The sequence below is a fragment of the Rhinichthys klamathensis genome, unplaced genomic scaffold (assembly GCF_029890125.1).
Source record: "Rhinichthys klamathensis goyatoka isolate OS25496 unplaced genomic scaffold, OSU_Roscu_1.1 h1tg000114l_1, whole genome shotgun sequence".
NCBI lineage: Eukaryota > Metazoa > Chordata > Actinopteri > Cypriniformes > Leuciscidae > Rhinichthys > Rhinichthys klamathensis.
In genome coordinates, this window is record NW_026606651.1 from 806460 (window position 1) to 823451 (window position 16992).

Consider the following 16992-nt stretch of genomic DNA (forward strand, 5'->3'; position numbering starts at 1 on the left):
AGGCATTTCCGCCCACAGAACTGCCGCTCACTGGATGTTTTTTCTTTTTCGGACCATTCTCTGTAAACCCTAGAGATGGTTGTGCGTGAAAATCCCAGTAGATTAGCAGTTTCTGAAATACTCAGGCCAGCCCTTCTGGCACCAACAATCATGCCACGTTCAAAGTCACTCAAATCACCTTTCTTCCCCATACTGATGCTCGGTTTGAACTGCAGGAGATTGTCTTGACCATGTCTACATGCCTAAATGCACTGAGTTGCCGCCATGTGATTGGCTGCTTAGAAATTAAGTGTTAACGAGCAGTTGGACAGGTGTACCTAATAAAGTGGCCGGTGAGTGTATATTAATGACCCTAAAATTTGAAACGGTAGTGTACGAAGTGAGAAAACGGTTGAGAAAGAGAAACAAATCTGCACGTATTGTGAGTGACCCTGTGACAGCAACACCCATTGTGTGTAAATGGCGGATGGCACACGAAGTCTGTATTTGCTTAACAAACACCAGGCCACTTAGGTTATGTCACCACTTTGGTGGCAAATTCTGAAGTTATGCAATAGTATTCCCGACCTTCGGACCATTTGACCTCGCACTGCATGAAAGCGATGAGCAGTGGTGCAAACATTACCCTTTGTCTGGGTGTGTTCTCCAGCGCATGTTATGTGTACGCGTGTTGCTGGAGAGGCAGGTGTACACACAACCTGTCCTTTGGCATTATGATATTGCTCTTACCCTGTGTTTGCACATTCTTTTTAATAATTTGCATTAAACTGGTCTTGAACTGCAGCAGCAACATTTAAATGAAACACAATTGGCCACTATTTCATATTAATGTTATATATACAAATTATTTTTTTAATTTAGTTTTGAGATAGTAAACTATAAAAAGCAAGTTATTTAGTTATTATTCATTATAATTAATAGTAAGTTATTTTTGTAAATATTAGAAATATTAATAACAAATTTTGCAGCAACAGTTGCAAAGCTTTTTTCACTATATTATCATGTATTTTAGTGTGTATTTCTGTACAGCTGGAATCATAATTTTTTTGTAGTTAGTTATGAATCTTGTTGCTACAAGGTCAGAATAGGATTTTAGTTTTTTTTTTTGCGTGATCTTCTTAACATTTGCATATGGCAAAATGACACCTTTCATTTTAGATCCTCATTTTCTATATTTAAATGATTACATGCTTAACTGCTGTAGCTTAGAAAGAGCTGCCCACAGCCAACACGTACACACTTATCTGTTGGCAGAACACGCATTGCTAACATGCAGACGTTCATACGCAGCCGCTGAGCAGCAGCAGTAAAATAGTTGGGTTGTGACCCACGCCTCCATACAAATACAGCAGGAAAGCAAAGCAGTCTGCAGTTTCTGGCAGGTTGCATAACAGGTCATGTGGCCGCTGGCACCTATCATCACCACACCCCAGCAGCTGTGTATCCCTTTGGCACGCACAAGAGAGGAAGTTAGAGAAGCGTTTAGAGGAATGAACTTAATGATCCTTATTTAAATAACAGGTTTATTTGTTGGATTCGTACCATTAAATGTGAATGACAGAATAATAATGTATTGATGTTATATTCATTGGCTTATTTACTGGCATCTTAGGCATTTCACATTATTAAAGAGGACCTATTATGCGCTTTTTCAAAGTCTTAACTGTTTGTTTGTTTGTTTGGGGGGGGGGGGAACATTGAAGGGGGGGGGGAGCATTGAAGCATGAAAACCTATTCCACTTGAATAGGTTTTCATGCTTCAATGTTAAAAAAACACATTAATTTTCACATATTTTACAGTGTTGCAGCACCTCTCCTCCCAGTCTGTCAGTAACGCTCTGTTTAGTTCCGGTCTCTATGAAGCCCCTCCTTCAGAAAAGCACAATGTGCTCTGATTGGTCGGCTGGACAAGTGTGTTTTGATTGGTCAAGCGTTGCAGAAATGTCACGTCCCTCACCATAACCTCGAACATGCTACAAACGCAACTCAACCAGGCCTCGCAACCACCACCCCTCCCTCCTTTTTTTGTCCATACGCCTTGGGCGGGAATTATTTAAATGAAGAATATTGTGACGTGAACATTCCTGGAAGAAAACTCATGACTGCAATCGAGGCGTTTCAGGGAGTTCAGAAACAGTGCTTTCTGATATAGAGAATAACTCCCTTTGTAGTGAACCTTGTGCTTTGCAGACCTTTTTGATACTTAAACAGCAACATTACACGCTAAAGAGAGAGTTGAAAATGTAAAAAGCATAATAGTTCATCCAACATTTTTTCCCCCAAATCTGTATCACTTTTTCTTCTGTGTAACAGATTTTTTGAAGAATTAGTTTGTGCTTGTTTTTTGCCCCCATGCAGTTATAATGAACAGGAACTAAAGCTTTCAAACTTCAAAAATGACATAGAAGTATGATAAAACTAGTTGGTATGAATCATGCACTATATTCCTAGTCTTTTGAATTCTTACTATTTTGTGAGAAACAAACTGAAAGGTGTTCACTTTGCAGATCGCAGTCACATTCTTCCGATTTTTATGATTCATGTTGTTGCTACTGCTTATTGAAAGTATTGTAGTTGCACTGCTTTTATAACTAACTCTCTTTCTCTATTTTCCTCACGTCAACCACCCAGGAGGGCACATTTGAGACTGTGTTTGGAACGCTTGAAATCTTTCGTGCCCTTAGGACCAGACTCAAACAGGCACACAACCCTCAGCCTACTTATGAGGGCTAAGGAACACATCAAGGTATGTACTAACGTCCCCTTGGCAGTTCATATTGTTTGGTGGCATGAAAGCAAAAGACAATTCTCAGAAGACCAAAATGCAATGATCTGATATTAAAGCAGCAAGAGGCAGTTACTGAGATTTTACCACAGTTTTAAGTGGTGTTGTTGTTAGGCACGACCCTGAAGTGCTTAAAACGTCCTGTGAGCTTAAACCCCCAAAGCTTAACAGGGTTTGCCTGGGTCAAGAAGGGTCTTTGGTGGTGGCGGACGAACACAGTCATCCACACACACAGTACGAAGTACCCTACCCATGTGAACTGCGAGCACAGTACTGACAATAAATGCAAAGAAACAGTTTGTAATATTAACTTAACCTATTTATTCATGAAATGATAAATACTCACTGTCAGGACAGATCATTAAACAAAGTGCTTAGAACTCATTTATATTTAAAAATGTAAAAAAATAAATAAATAAAAACTAGGCCTAAGTGACTGATTTGAAAAGTTAGTAATAAAATGACCCATATAATAACACATTACATAGAAAAAGTGGCAGATGTATTTGACATACAGTATCATATTGTTCCATTCCATCTATTGCTATGGTTATCGCTGTCAATTAGATTCAATTGTGTATTTAAATACGGTTGTCAATACAGAAACTTTGCAATGCTCATTCATTGTTAATGTTAATGCATTAACTATTGTTACCCTTATTGTAAAGCGAGCAGGACGAGGCCGAGGGCCGCGGGAGAGACCAGTCTCGTATCTCTCACGGAGGAGCGGAAGCACAACAGGAGGAGCGACGACAGTGGAGATCGAGAGAGGAACAGGCCTGATTTTCTCTCTCGATCTCCACTGTCGTCGCTCCTCCTTTTATGCTTCCGCTCCTCCGTGAGAGATACGAGACCGGTGCGTCGCGCAGGTGTCTCTCATCAGTAATCACGCCACCGGCCTCGCCCCGTTCTCTCACGGCCCTCGTCCTGCTCGCCACATTTACCAACAATTCTTACAAACAAAGTAGGTTACTTCATTACTATATGTTTCTTAGAAGTCTGATGCATGCAGTACCGTTCAAAACTTTTGGGTCAGTAAGATTTTTAATTGTTTGTTGTTGTTTTTTTGATAAAAAATACAGTAACAATAGTGATATTATGCAATCTTTTGTAATATAAATGTCTTTAATGTCACTTTTGATCAATTTAATTGCTTTAACTTGTGAATAAAAGTATTATCTTGCTGACCTCAAACGCTTGAATGGTAGAGTAAATACAGATTTGAACTCAACTGATGCGCAGTCACACGTGTATGTAAATCGGCAATTTTATAATGGCAGTACTATCCGTTTTACAATAAGACTTGAGCACATCTGTGTCTTTGCAGAGGTTGGAAGATGGCGAGCGGAAGGCCCAGCACGCTATAGACCAGCTGCAAAGAGAACAAAGGCACCTGCGCAGACGCCTGGAGCAGCTGGGTGTGGAGCGCACACGCATGGACAGCATGGGCTCCACCATCTCTTCCGACAAATCCGACTCCGACCAAGGTATATACTCACAGTTATGGTCAACAAGAGTCTTTAAGTCTTAAGCCTTGTTCACACTGTCAGTCCAAATCCAATTTTTTTTCATATCCTATTGGAATCCGATTATATTTAGCAAGTGTGAACGGCAAGAAAATCACATGAAATCCGATTTCAAGCTACATTCAAATGCGTCAGATGTCGTTGCAGAAACAGGTTTGTGTTGCATTGTTGTTGATGCGCAGGTCGCACAGAAAATGATATTATAATGGAGACATCTCGTGGTCCAGTGATGAGGTGTTTTCACTTCTTTTACTGTGTGACGGAGACGGCAGCGCAAAATAAAGCCGTGCATGCCAGCCTCCTACATTTCTTCATTAGATGCAGTAGTCCAGCGCTGCAGCTTCACATCGTCATATTGTTAGGCAACATTTCAAACCAGTCAAACCCCTCCATACCAACACAACGTAATTGCCATAGAAAACATAAACCAACACAGATATTCTGTAAAACGAAAGAGCACTACGGGACACACAAATTGGATCTGAACAGTTGCAATGCACAATGTGGATAATTTAGATTAGAATACAATTGGATTCACAAATAATCAGAATTGGGAAGACTGTGAACATAGTTTAGAGACATCAAACATCTGAGAGCTTTCTGTCCCTCCATTGACAGCTACTCAACTACCACTTTGACGCTTCAAAACGTTCATAAAGAGATTGTAAAACTAATCCATATGAATTGAGTGGTTTAGTACAAATTTTCTGAAGAGACATGACTGACATTTATATGATGAACAGATTTATTTATTTTTTTCCATTTTTGGTTGAACTAAGCCTTTAAACATTAGATATAAGACTGTAATTTAAGGCATTTTCATATATTTCATTCTTTGTAGTGGTCAACCAATATGGGATATTCATTGGCCAGAGCCAATTATCTCAAAATGGCAAAATACTAAATGGTCTGGTTGTTATATCTGCATTTTTTATGACAAGCTGTGGGCACACCTTATGTTACCTGAGCATGATGACAAAAGTTGCAATTGCAAATCATTACAGAATGTCACATGTTCCACCTGCCATATTCTGAAATATTAGGCCAGGTGAGTTTATTTTAAACACAATGATAATTCAAAGTACTTTACATAAACATTTTAAGAAACTCTCATTACTAATGCAATAAATGTCCTATAAAGATTGGCTTAAGTGACAATTTCCGATTTTCTGTGACCTAATCTAAAGTTAAATGTTTTAAAAGGAAATAATAAAAGAGAACAAAGATGATACAGTGCAATCAATAGGACGCAGCACAGTGCGTTCAGTTTGCATTTAAATGCAAATGTAAGTTAAATGTCAAATATTAGGTTTGATAACTAAGCAAACACGAATGCAGATGAGAAAATTGTCTACAGACTACACAGAAAGTCAAACAAGAACTGAACTGTTTGCTTTTGCAACATGTCGAAACTTGTACTGCTCATTTAGTACACATTAAAAAGAAGCCGAGAAGTAGAAATTGTATTCCTTCAATCATTTAAAATCTTGCTTTTATGCATGTCACATTGTCATACATGCATTATTTACCTTGAACACAACAGGGTCAAATAGGGAAGATCCATTCGAGGCTTCTAAGAACGCTTTTAAAAAAATACCCAGAAGCTCTTTCTTTTTAAAAGGTTTTTTAGTGGTAATGCTTCTACCTGGAACCGGTTGTCATCTACGGCCTTTACACTCCCATACACCGTCACACACAAGATTCAGGTTCACTTGCGGACACACGGTGGAAGTTTGATAATCACACAGGAAGCTCAAATGGTTTTTCTCAGAATTCAGACAAATAATAATCCTGAGGAGTTTATTTCGTATATGCTGTGGCCTGTCCTAGAAACAGATGGCACATAGATCGACTGTAGCACGCAGCACCACAATGAATGCTTTAACACCTAAATTGGAATGTTGCCATGGAGATAATGGGCCAGATTGACTAAACGTAGCACACTTCAAAATGCACATGAAAATGCTATAACCTTAATAACGATCGATTGAAAACAAGTCTTAAACGAAATTACAGCTCACACCATGCAGTTTTCACGAAATTGTAATTTATGTGCATGTGAATAGATTTTTTAACATCTAACGGAACAAATGCTGCATAAAACTGGGTGAGTGTACTATGTGTGTGACACAAGACAAGCATTATCATGGAAAGTTTGGCAGATGATGTTAATATGAATTGTAGGCAAACTAAACGACAGAAAAAACTAGAGCGCTCCCTTTATGTCAGTGTGCACTGTTGACTGCTTCATTGATTATAGCGTGATCAATCTTGTTTGTCTTGTCAAACCACTTGCTTGCAGTGTAGACATGCTGTCAGACATCTGTGTTAACATCATCCATCAGATCTTTGTGGTTTGTGTTATTGTCTGAGCAAAATGTCTTGTGTTTTCACCTTTACATTTAGCCTAAAGCTGCATAACAACAATTGTGATAATCCATTAACCTATTGATCATTTGAATAAAAAGACACATTTTATTTTCTGTATTTTACTGAAAAAAAAACATCAACCAATAAATTATGAATAATAATAAAGAAAACAACAGGCAATTGCTTCTATTAAGTGTATATAAAATAATAAATGTTGATAAATAATATAAATTCTACATTTATAATATAATATATAAAACGTTAATATGAAATGATCTTGTGCTTGGATTGAAACACCTTTGTAAGTCATTTTTATGGATGGAATTCACCATCTGTGCATTCACTGTTCATTCAGTATACTGTATATATTACATGCTAGCACCATCAGTTTTATTAGGGCTTTCGAGTCAAATATCTAATCACAATTAATCTCATAATTTTTCGTCGGTTTTGTAGATTTTCATCATTTTTCGATTTCACTCTGCAATTAACTACAGACAAAGAAGAAATATATGCCAAACAATCCTACGAATATAAAATATAAATAATATAAATTGTTAAAATAAAATGATCTTTTGCTTGGATTTCAACACCTTTGGAAATGCATTTTTTCCCCTATTGTATAGTAAAGTCACTTATAGCACATCCCTGGCTGTGCCATGTGCATAGACCCGACTTTGTTAAATTGTGTAGATTTTCATTATTGATTATTATCGATTAATTATTGATTATTATTTTGTTGTTGTTGCTGCCATTTGGGAGACATTTTTGCATTTACTTTGAAATTCACAGTATACTAGCACCATCCTCTACCAGTTTTTATAGAGCAGGGGGTTTTTTTCGTGATCAGTTGTTTTTTATTGATTTTTACATAATGAAGATCACTTACAAATTACCCAGATTCTTCACATGCCTCCTGTCCCCTTAGTCCACTCCAGACCACTGATACTTGCAAAAAAAAATTGCCTTAATTATTATTTGATGATTATTTTTTTGGTTTCACTCTGTGATGCACTACAGACATAGGAAGGATAAAGAAGGACTATCTGCCAAAGAATCCTACGAATGTTTTTCCTGTGTTTGCTTTGCAGAAGAGGTGGATGTTGACGTGGAAGGGACAGACTATCTGCTGGGAGACCTGGAGTGGAGCACCAGCAGCGTAAGCGACTCGGACGAGCGGGGCAGCTTGCGCAGCAGCTGCAGTGATGAAGGCTATTCCAGTGCCAGTCTCCGTCGCCTCGCCAACCCTCAGGAGAAGAGCCCAGAGCTGGGCTGCAGTCTTTAAGAGCACAGATCACCCCCCGGTTCCTCAGCCACTCATCTCCAACCACTTCAACCTGAACCTCCAATCACCTTCAGCCAGGTCCTCCTCTAATACTTGAACGGTGTTGTCTCCTTTGTGACCGAAACAACGAAAAGGTCTTTCCCTTGCTCTGACAAATCCAGTCTAGGTGTGCGTGTGCGAGTCAAGAGGAGGAAGCACGGAGAAAGTATTGGAATTTGGATGTGCCGCCCACCAAACAGACCTCATATATGCAGCACTAACTGGGAGAAAAGGCCGACCCTTCTTAACCAAGCCGCACCAATCAGATCTTCCCACCCATTTGCCTTTGCTCCCACCCCACCATCCTGGAGAGAGGCACACGATTTGGGACATTCCCATTCCCGGAAGACCCTCAAAAGACCCTTAAAGACCTCATAGCCAGATGAAGAATGTGTACCATACCACACCCACTGCCTAGTCACTGTCGCACTCTGGGACAACGCACCCAGGCTGTCTTACGTTCCTTCAATCAAAAACTGAACCGTCCAGACACAGGGCTGGGTCATCTGACCAGTTAGCTAACCAACCAGAGCATGGTATTTTGCACTTAGATGACAACGTCCGAAGAAGTGGCCTTTTTACACTCGTCTGAAGCCAGCTTTGCCTCGTCCCACGTAATAGCCAAGGACCGGATTTGGGAAAGCTGCGAGATCAGAGCAAAAGGGTTACTTCTACCGTACAGGCAAAGATCGCTTCGTGTCAAGAGATGTGCTGTCATGTCGTTTTGTTTTCTAAAACGTCTCTCCGAAGGGACTGCAGCTACTTTAGTGATGTATCAGGCGTAGTGTGTTAGCTAGTCTTAAACAAAAAATATCTACCTGCACTGTCTAATACCGACACTCCCGTCACTGCACGGGCAGAGATCACTGACGTGTTTTTTTTGTTTCCTGTTTTTGTTTTACCCAGCAAGCACTCCTAATACTCATGCTGTGCGAAATCATCAGGGCGGTAGCAATACACCCCTCAACTGGACTTACCGACGGATTCCTGACATCCCAAACGAGAACATCTCTAATTGATGTAGTTTTTGAAGCATATGCTATACTTTAAATGCCCCCCTGACCTGCCATCTTGAATTTTATTACTACAACCAAGGGGCGAAACGACTGAAGCGTTTGCAGCATGAGATTCTTCGAAGGGTTTGTGGGTTGGGTTTATGAAACTGGGGTGGGAAGAGGGTTGACGTCTGGATCTCAGGTATCTCTTCCTCTCTCTCTAAGGACAGTGGCGTTTTTTTGTGTGTGATGCATCTTCCTCATGTTTGTCCGTTTTCTTTTCTCTCGACTGTTTAGCCCAAGAAGTGAGAGGGCAACTCTAGAAGCACATTCCATGGTTTAGCAGAGCTTTGCGTTATTGCATGGACTGCAGACACTTATACAAAGGTCTGAGGCTTCAGATTACCTACTGTATGAGCGACGGACCCTTTCTGCTCCTGCACCATCAGGCTCATTGTAAGAGGTGTGTGTGTGTGTGTGTGTGTGTGTGTGTGTGTGTGTGTGTGTGTGTGTGTGTGTGTGTGTGTGTGTGTGTGTGTGTGTGTGTGTGTGTGTGTGTGTGTGTGTGTGTGTGTGTGTGTGTGTGTGTGTGTGTGTGTGTGTGTGTGTGTGTGTGTGTTCGTCGATGACTGCAGCACTGCATTGCAGTTTCACTCCTGCTACCCAGCTATTACCATTTCAGCTAAATGTAGTCATGATGTGTATATAGTTCACAGAAAAAGAGATATATCTACCCTATATGTACGTATATGGATAAAGTATTTATATTTGATCTACATTATATGTTAAAACAGAATATAAATATATATATATATATGAGAGAATATATTTAAGTAGTGATTGCCTTAGTTGCTTCAGTTCTCCTTATCGTTAGTTTCAATGTGTAGTTGATTTGCACTATATATAGATACGTATAAATATATACCTATTTTACACATCCTAAATTCTAACTCTGTGCTCGCAGAGCCAAAAAAAAACCTTTTTTTTCCTACACAAAAATTAAAATGTTTTGATTAAAAAAAAATTTAAAAAGTAATATAAACTGCATTAAAAAAAATATGATTGGGTCGTATTTGTTAGTTTGTTGGTGGCATTGCAATTGTGGAAAGTGGGTAATCAGTAGCCTGTTATTATCGTGCCTGATCGGACTTGGGAGAAGCGTTTTCCTAAAACACTAGTGAGTAAAGTGGGTTCTATAGGGAGCCTAGTGAAGGATCTGTGTGTTTGAATGTACTGAAATCTACTTTTGCATCACAAAGTGAGATCTTGAATTGTAGAATATATCATTTTTTAGACTGATGCACCAAAAACGGAATTTAAACAAACCGGATTGTTCATTCTTTCCATATGGAATGCTGCTGTTGGGTAGTTTTAAAAATCTTAAATGAAATCCCCCAAAAAAAGAAATAAAACATAAAAAAGTATAAAACTTGTGTGAGTTGTAGCCATGAGAGCATTAGAGCACCGTGTATTTTGGAAGGGGGGAAGGTGGTGTGTACATGTTTGCTAGTTTGTGACGTCACTGTCCACAGACAGAGAGAAAGGGTTTGATTTTTATTCTTTTTTTCTCCTTGAGAGGACAAGGGGTTTTGGGCTATATGCCTTTTGTATTGATATGCTTGTTTTTATTTGTTACAAGTGTTTAAAAAAAAGTGAACTTCCTTCTCAAGATTGTGTCTTGTTAAAATTTGGTGTCTTGAAGTTTCTCACGACCCACTCCCAACAAAGTAGGCTCTGCTTTCTGTGTAGTTCAACCTTTTTTCCCCCCGGCTTTCTGAGTCTGCGTTTCTCCTCTCATACGCCGTCTTCTGTGAACACCAGTGGCGGGACATAGCTAACATGTTGCACTTATGAATGTTACGTGAAAGACTATATGGTGCTGTCACTCACACGGATGTGAATTCCCGCTTTAACATGATGAACCCTTACTTTGTCCCGGTGCTGCGCTTGTCACAGTCAATGATGTCACCGCGGGGGGTAGATGTACTACTTTTGATTTGTATATATTGGTTATGTACCGTACGTAAAGTACGAAACGGCTAAAGCCTTAAGACATACAAATGTATGAAAACAATAGATGTTATCAGAAACTGATTGCTGAAATGAACCCATCGCCAGTCATTCCCACTTATCGTGACTGCGTCTCAGGTGTTTCACACCTTTCCAAATATACATAGACACAAACATGTGTGCGCACACTCACACACACATCCTTGAACATATACTGCCTCTTGTAAGCTAAACGAAAGAGGTTTTATGTCTGTTTTACATCCAATCAAAAATGGACATTTCTATGCTGTTACTTTTTAAGAATTGGGCTACTTTGATGTTGACTGCTAAATATGTGGTTAAAAGGAATGAACTTAAAATAAAAATAAAAAACTGTATATTTTGTGGTTGTGATTGATTCGGTGACAATAATGGTCTTGGAGGTCTGTAATACTTTGAGAAAGTTATCCTTTAGCATTCCGATTCATCTCAGTGACTGTTAATGAATTGAATTAAACACTCCCCTCCCTTCATCGCTCCGCCCCCAAATGCACGAACACCCAATGCAAGAGCGGATGTCTATTTATCATAGCTGAAGCGAAGCAAAATAAAGAAAAATAAACATACAGTACACATATTCAGTATACAAGCAAAAATTGGTTGTTAGTCTCCAGCAGCACATCAGCTCCAGACAAACATGCCCCAAACCAGTTGTACAAACCCACGACGGATTCAAAGATTTCATTGGTCATGTCAATCACAGTTCTGATTGCCTACAAAATTGCTGAAACAAATACTAACCCTTTACCTTAGTATTGCCTTGCGAGCACATTCTGATCAAATAATATTACTGTTTGTTGGAGTTGTATCTATCCATGATTTTTATTTACTGAATCCGTGAATTTTGAAGCAAGACACACCAACAAATCCTGATTTTCTTGCAGTTGCTAGTCGATGGTTGCAGGTTTTTTACCTTAAAGTCGCTACCTTAAATTTGTAAGTACAATCAACTCGGATGTTTAAGTGATTTCAACTTAAATTACATTAAACTGACTAAAAAAATTAGCTGAATCTTGTATCAAAATAAGTTTATGAGTTTAAGCAATGTAAAAACGTATTGTCATAAGTTATCTTATAATTTTTTACAATGTGTGTGTGTGTGGGGGGGGGGGGGGGGGGGGGGGTGTTGTCATTCTAAGATGTTGGATACAAATTTCATCAATCATTTTGGTCCTAAAAAAAAGGCATATACCTGATTGTTTTGGAGTACGCTATCATATAAATGACAAACATGCATGGACTAAAAGCCACAAATCTATTGTGATATTTATGGGGTCTTTAAGGATTTGACAAGCGGGCTAAAGGCCCGTTCACACACCACAGGACAATAAAAATAACTGACGGTATAAGATAGTTCTAAAAATTGATCTAAATATAAAAGAATAGCAGTCCACACCACAACTATTACACTCAGAGAACAGATATAGTTGGAATCACTTTCAGAACGGTTTTCTCCAGCTGATGAGCAATAAAAACCATGAACCGCAAATCAGAATCCATTCCGCTTTAAAGAGCTCGAGCATTCGAAGCCGCAGACGAGAAACCTGCAGCGCGTTATCGTTTGTTGGCGTGGACGCCAATATAGTTATGGTTATCTTTATAGTTATCGTGCTTGGTGTGTAAATGGCCTTTAAGACTAAACTGACATTTCTGTAAGAATTAAATGTGCCAGTTAAGTGGCTATTTTGCTCTCTGGCCTCACAGATCTTCTAATATGCTGTCGAGTCCCTGAATATGGCCAGATAATATCTCAGCTGCCATTCAATAACTAGATCAGAGAGGGGAACGGAGGATGGAAGCACGGAGGGGGAAGGGCAGGTGTCGTTTTTAGACAGCACAGAAGTGGAAGCGATAGACCAGACTAAGAAGAAAGAGAGATGAGTGCTATCAGGGTTTGGACAGGCTAGTTGGATTATGGCTGCAAAGCTATAATGCTTAAAGGTCACCATAATGAACCGGGTTCCCTCCCTTTCCTCAGCACTCTTAATGTTTTCTGAGCAAAGTAAAAATAGCACTATTGTGTAGTAAAAAAAAATAGTGTGCGCGGAGAGAGAAGGCGTCTGAAAAAGCTTGGTTTTCCTCATCTTTAGTGAAGGGCTGTTCATTCACCCACAGTGTTGAACTGTCACTAAAGATCCTGATGTGACGAATGTCCACCTGTCATTTTGTCCTTAACTGAAAAGGAAAATTCTTATTGTTTTCTAGTAAAATTGTGTCTATAATATCTTCACATTTATACATTTACTAGTGCTGTCAAATTGATAAATCGTGATTAATCACATCTAAGATAAAAGTTTTTGTTTGTGTATATATATGTATATGTATAAATGCACACACACGCACACATATTTAATATATACGTATTTGAATATAATATATATATACACACATAAATAAATAAAATTATGATAGATGCAATTAATCGATTTGACAGCACTAAAATTGACCAAAGAAGTAAAATTGCATTAGATAAAATTCATTTTGAAGGAATGTTTGTTGCATATAGTGTATAAAACTGCATTTTCATTTTATAATTGTGTACTTTTTCACCTGTTTATACAGTATATTTCTGTATTTAGTCTATATTTGGTGAGGTTTAAGCTTAAAACGTGACATGCTTTGGATAAAAGCGTCTGCTAAATTATTAAATGTAAATGTAAGACAAAAAACGTTTGCTTAGTTATCTTTGTTTTATGCATGGTTTACTGGAAAACAAGTCAAAGATATTGATTTATGTATTTATTTAGTTCATTATTTGTAGTGCACTTACTGTAGTCTCGACTAGAAAGAGTGCAACGGTAGTATAGAGGATTAGTAGCATTTTGTGGCTCAATATTTTTTGACAGGAACTTTGCATTAGTGCTGCTGTCTCTGGGTGGGTTTGCGTGTGTGTTTGTTTGTGTTGGTGTGTGTGGGTCAGAGTCTGTTTGACCCCTCGCTCCACCCTCAGCTGTCAGATTAAAAAAATCCGGTGGCTTATCCAGAAGCCATGCGCAGCGACCTTCGCGTCACACACACTGCAGCTCATCGCTGTCCTGGTTAACACATGCCCGAATGTGACTCTTTCTGAGGGAATCAACCCCCAGTGTTTCTCAGTAGTAGGCCTACACTATTATTTTTATATTTTTGAATATTATATTATATATTTAATTGTTTAATATTTTTATTTTATTGATTATTTTAGTAGTCAAAACGTACAACATAGCAATCTTTTTGTGCATTAGAATTCAACTAATGTTCTGAAACGTGTGTGCATATATGAGCTTTTTTAAAAGGTTTAGGATATGCTAATGCATCCAAAAATATAAATAGTATACGCGGTATATTAATTTAGAGTATAGAAATACTCTATCTAACTATCTATACTGTATATGAATATATATATATATATATATATATATATATATATATTTGATTGCAAGATTGCAAAAAGTATTTAATTACAGGGAGACAATAATTATGGCCAGCGTGTTTTGGAGAAAAGCATTTATTTCATAATGTGATTTCTGAAAAGATCAAAAGGAGAAACAATGCAGATTTATTTTTTACAGCCATTTTGGATCATATTTACCAGGGGTACCATTAATTCTGACCACAACTGTGTGTGTGTGTGTATATATATAAATATATACACTCGCGGTTAAAAGTTTGGAATAATTTTTAAAAAATTATGTTTTTTGAAAGAAGTCTCTTCTGGTCACCAAGGTTGAATTTATTTGGTGAAAAAATACAGTAAAAACAGTAATATTGTGAAATATTATTACAATTTAGAATAGCTGTTCTATTTGAATATATTTTAAAATATAATTTATTCCTATGATGCAAATCTGAATTTTCAGCAGCCATTACTATCAAAGTTGAAAACGGTTGTGCCGCTTCATATTTTTTATGGAAAACATTAGCCTATACACTATACCATTCAAAAGTTTGGAGTATGATCTTTTTTTCTTTTTAAACAGAAATTAATGCTTTTATTCAACATGGACACTTTAAATTGGAATCAAGTGACTAAAGGCATTTATAAAGATTTCTATTTCAAATAAATGCTGTTATTTTGAACTTTCTATTCTGGAAAAATGTGATTTACAGTATCCACAAAAATATTAAGCAGCAAAATCAAAAAGGTTCCAACATTGATAATAATAACAACTATTATTAATAATAATTAAGCACCAATAATTATTTATAATAACTGAGCTGCAAATCAGTATAGAATGATTTCAGAAGGATCATGTGACACTGAATTCTGGAGTAATGATGCTGAAAATTCAGCTTCGCCAATACAGGAATAAATTACATTTGAATTATATTACAATAGAAAACAGTTATTTTAAATGTGCAGAAAATATTTCACAATACTGTTTTTGCTATTTTGATTAACTAAATTCAGCCTTGGTGAGCAGAAGAGCATTTATAAATCTACCGTTACTTTATAAATGTGCTATTGTGAAAATGTTTCGAAAATGCAGAAATGAATCTGAACCTAGATTCAAAAATAATCAATGCTTTAAAAGTAATATTCAATAGTAGTTTATGATTGCAGATGAATGTGCTCGGGTGCGACGTTACATCATATAATAAATGTGATGTGGCATCACCTGAGCGCATTGATGTTCAAAGAGGCGAGCGACACTCTCACCTTCACTATCAGCAGAGTGACAGATGATGGTGAACTGTTGGACGGTCAGTGTGAGTGGGCCACACTCACGCTCGAGCTGAAGCTGAAGCCGCCACAGGCCTGTGAGCTGACAGATGGAGAGCAGAGAGCTGGATGTGGGCTGTGATCTCATGGGAGCAGAACTGAGGGAGAGCGAGAGAGAGATTAGAGGACTGGCAACAAGAGAGAAAGAGAGAGAGAGAGAGATCCACCCTCTGGACATGATAACAGTCCACGGAGCACAGCGAGAAGATGAGTGAACACACTGCTTTACTGACGCTCAAGCACACACACACACATTTGAGCAATCAGCTGTACTGAATGTGTGAAACCCACGAAAGCAGCCCATGTCATGTTTCATCCAAACATTAGAAGGATAGATAGATAGATAGATAGATAGATAGATAGATAGATAGATAGATAGATAGATAGATAGATAGATAGATAGATAGATAGATAGATAGATAGATAGATAGATAGATAGATAGATAGATAGATAGATAGATAGATAGATAGATAGATAGATAGATAGATAGATAAATCAACCACTAGAGGGCGTTATATACTCATGAAATCAGACAGGGTCCTGCTGATCTCTGCTCAACAGCTATGCATAAATAAAGGCTCCTCGTGTCATTTTCCGAGACAAATGTCAAAAACACATATCGCATTCTGTTTAAAGTACATCTGTGACATTATGATGCAATATATTTGTTAAAATATAATAAAAAACTAACTAACTTTAAGCTAGTTGCCAATGCAACACTTCTCATTTTCATTTGGGTTAACTTTAAAATAAATAAAACTAAAGCTGAAATATAACACCTATATAGACATATTAAAAAGAGAAAATAACTAATAAGTGACAGCAAAATTACTAAAACTTTAACTAAAATAGTGAAAATGAAAATAGACGATATAAAAACACCAACAACCAGTCACCCATGTGACCTGAATTGAATGTAAGCAGAAAAGGGCTTTAAAGTGTTAGACGACAATCACTTTCTTTATTTTCTTCAAAGTCTGTTCTACAATAATCTATTTAGAAACGCTGGTTGTATTTCTCCGCTATTTTAATCTTTAAGAGGATTTACACAGGGAATTCCCTCCCTGGACACAAAGTCTCTATTTTGGTCTCGTGTGTGTGTGTGTGTGTGTGTGTGTGTGTGTGTTTGTGTCAGACTTCTGATACAGTGATGTAGTCAACATTTTGAGGTGAGCTATGTTTGTCTCTGTGCTTATTCACAGTGGGATGGGGTTTCACATGATACCAAACAACAGGCAGT

At 37.9% G+C, this 16992-nt stretch overlaps 1 protein-coding gene across 1 annotated transcript in view; it reads left to right on the forward strand.

The window, feature by feature from the left end:
* Nucleotides 1–11208, forward strand: part of mxd1 (MAX dimerization protein 1) — a 29106-nt gene extending 17898 nt beyond the window's left edge. The window contains exons 4-6 of the mRNA XM_056254714.1: nt 2632–2746; nt 4113–4272; nt 7773–11208. Coding sequence (XP_056110689.1) covers nt 2632–2746; nt 4113–4272; nt 7773–7966 — 469 coding nt within the window. The 3' untranslated portion in view covers nt 7967–11208. The remainder of the gene's footprint in view (nt 1–2631; nt 2747–4112; nt 4273–7772) is intronic.
* The last annotated feature ends 5784 nt before the right edge of the window (nt 11209–16992 follow it).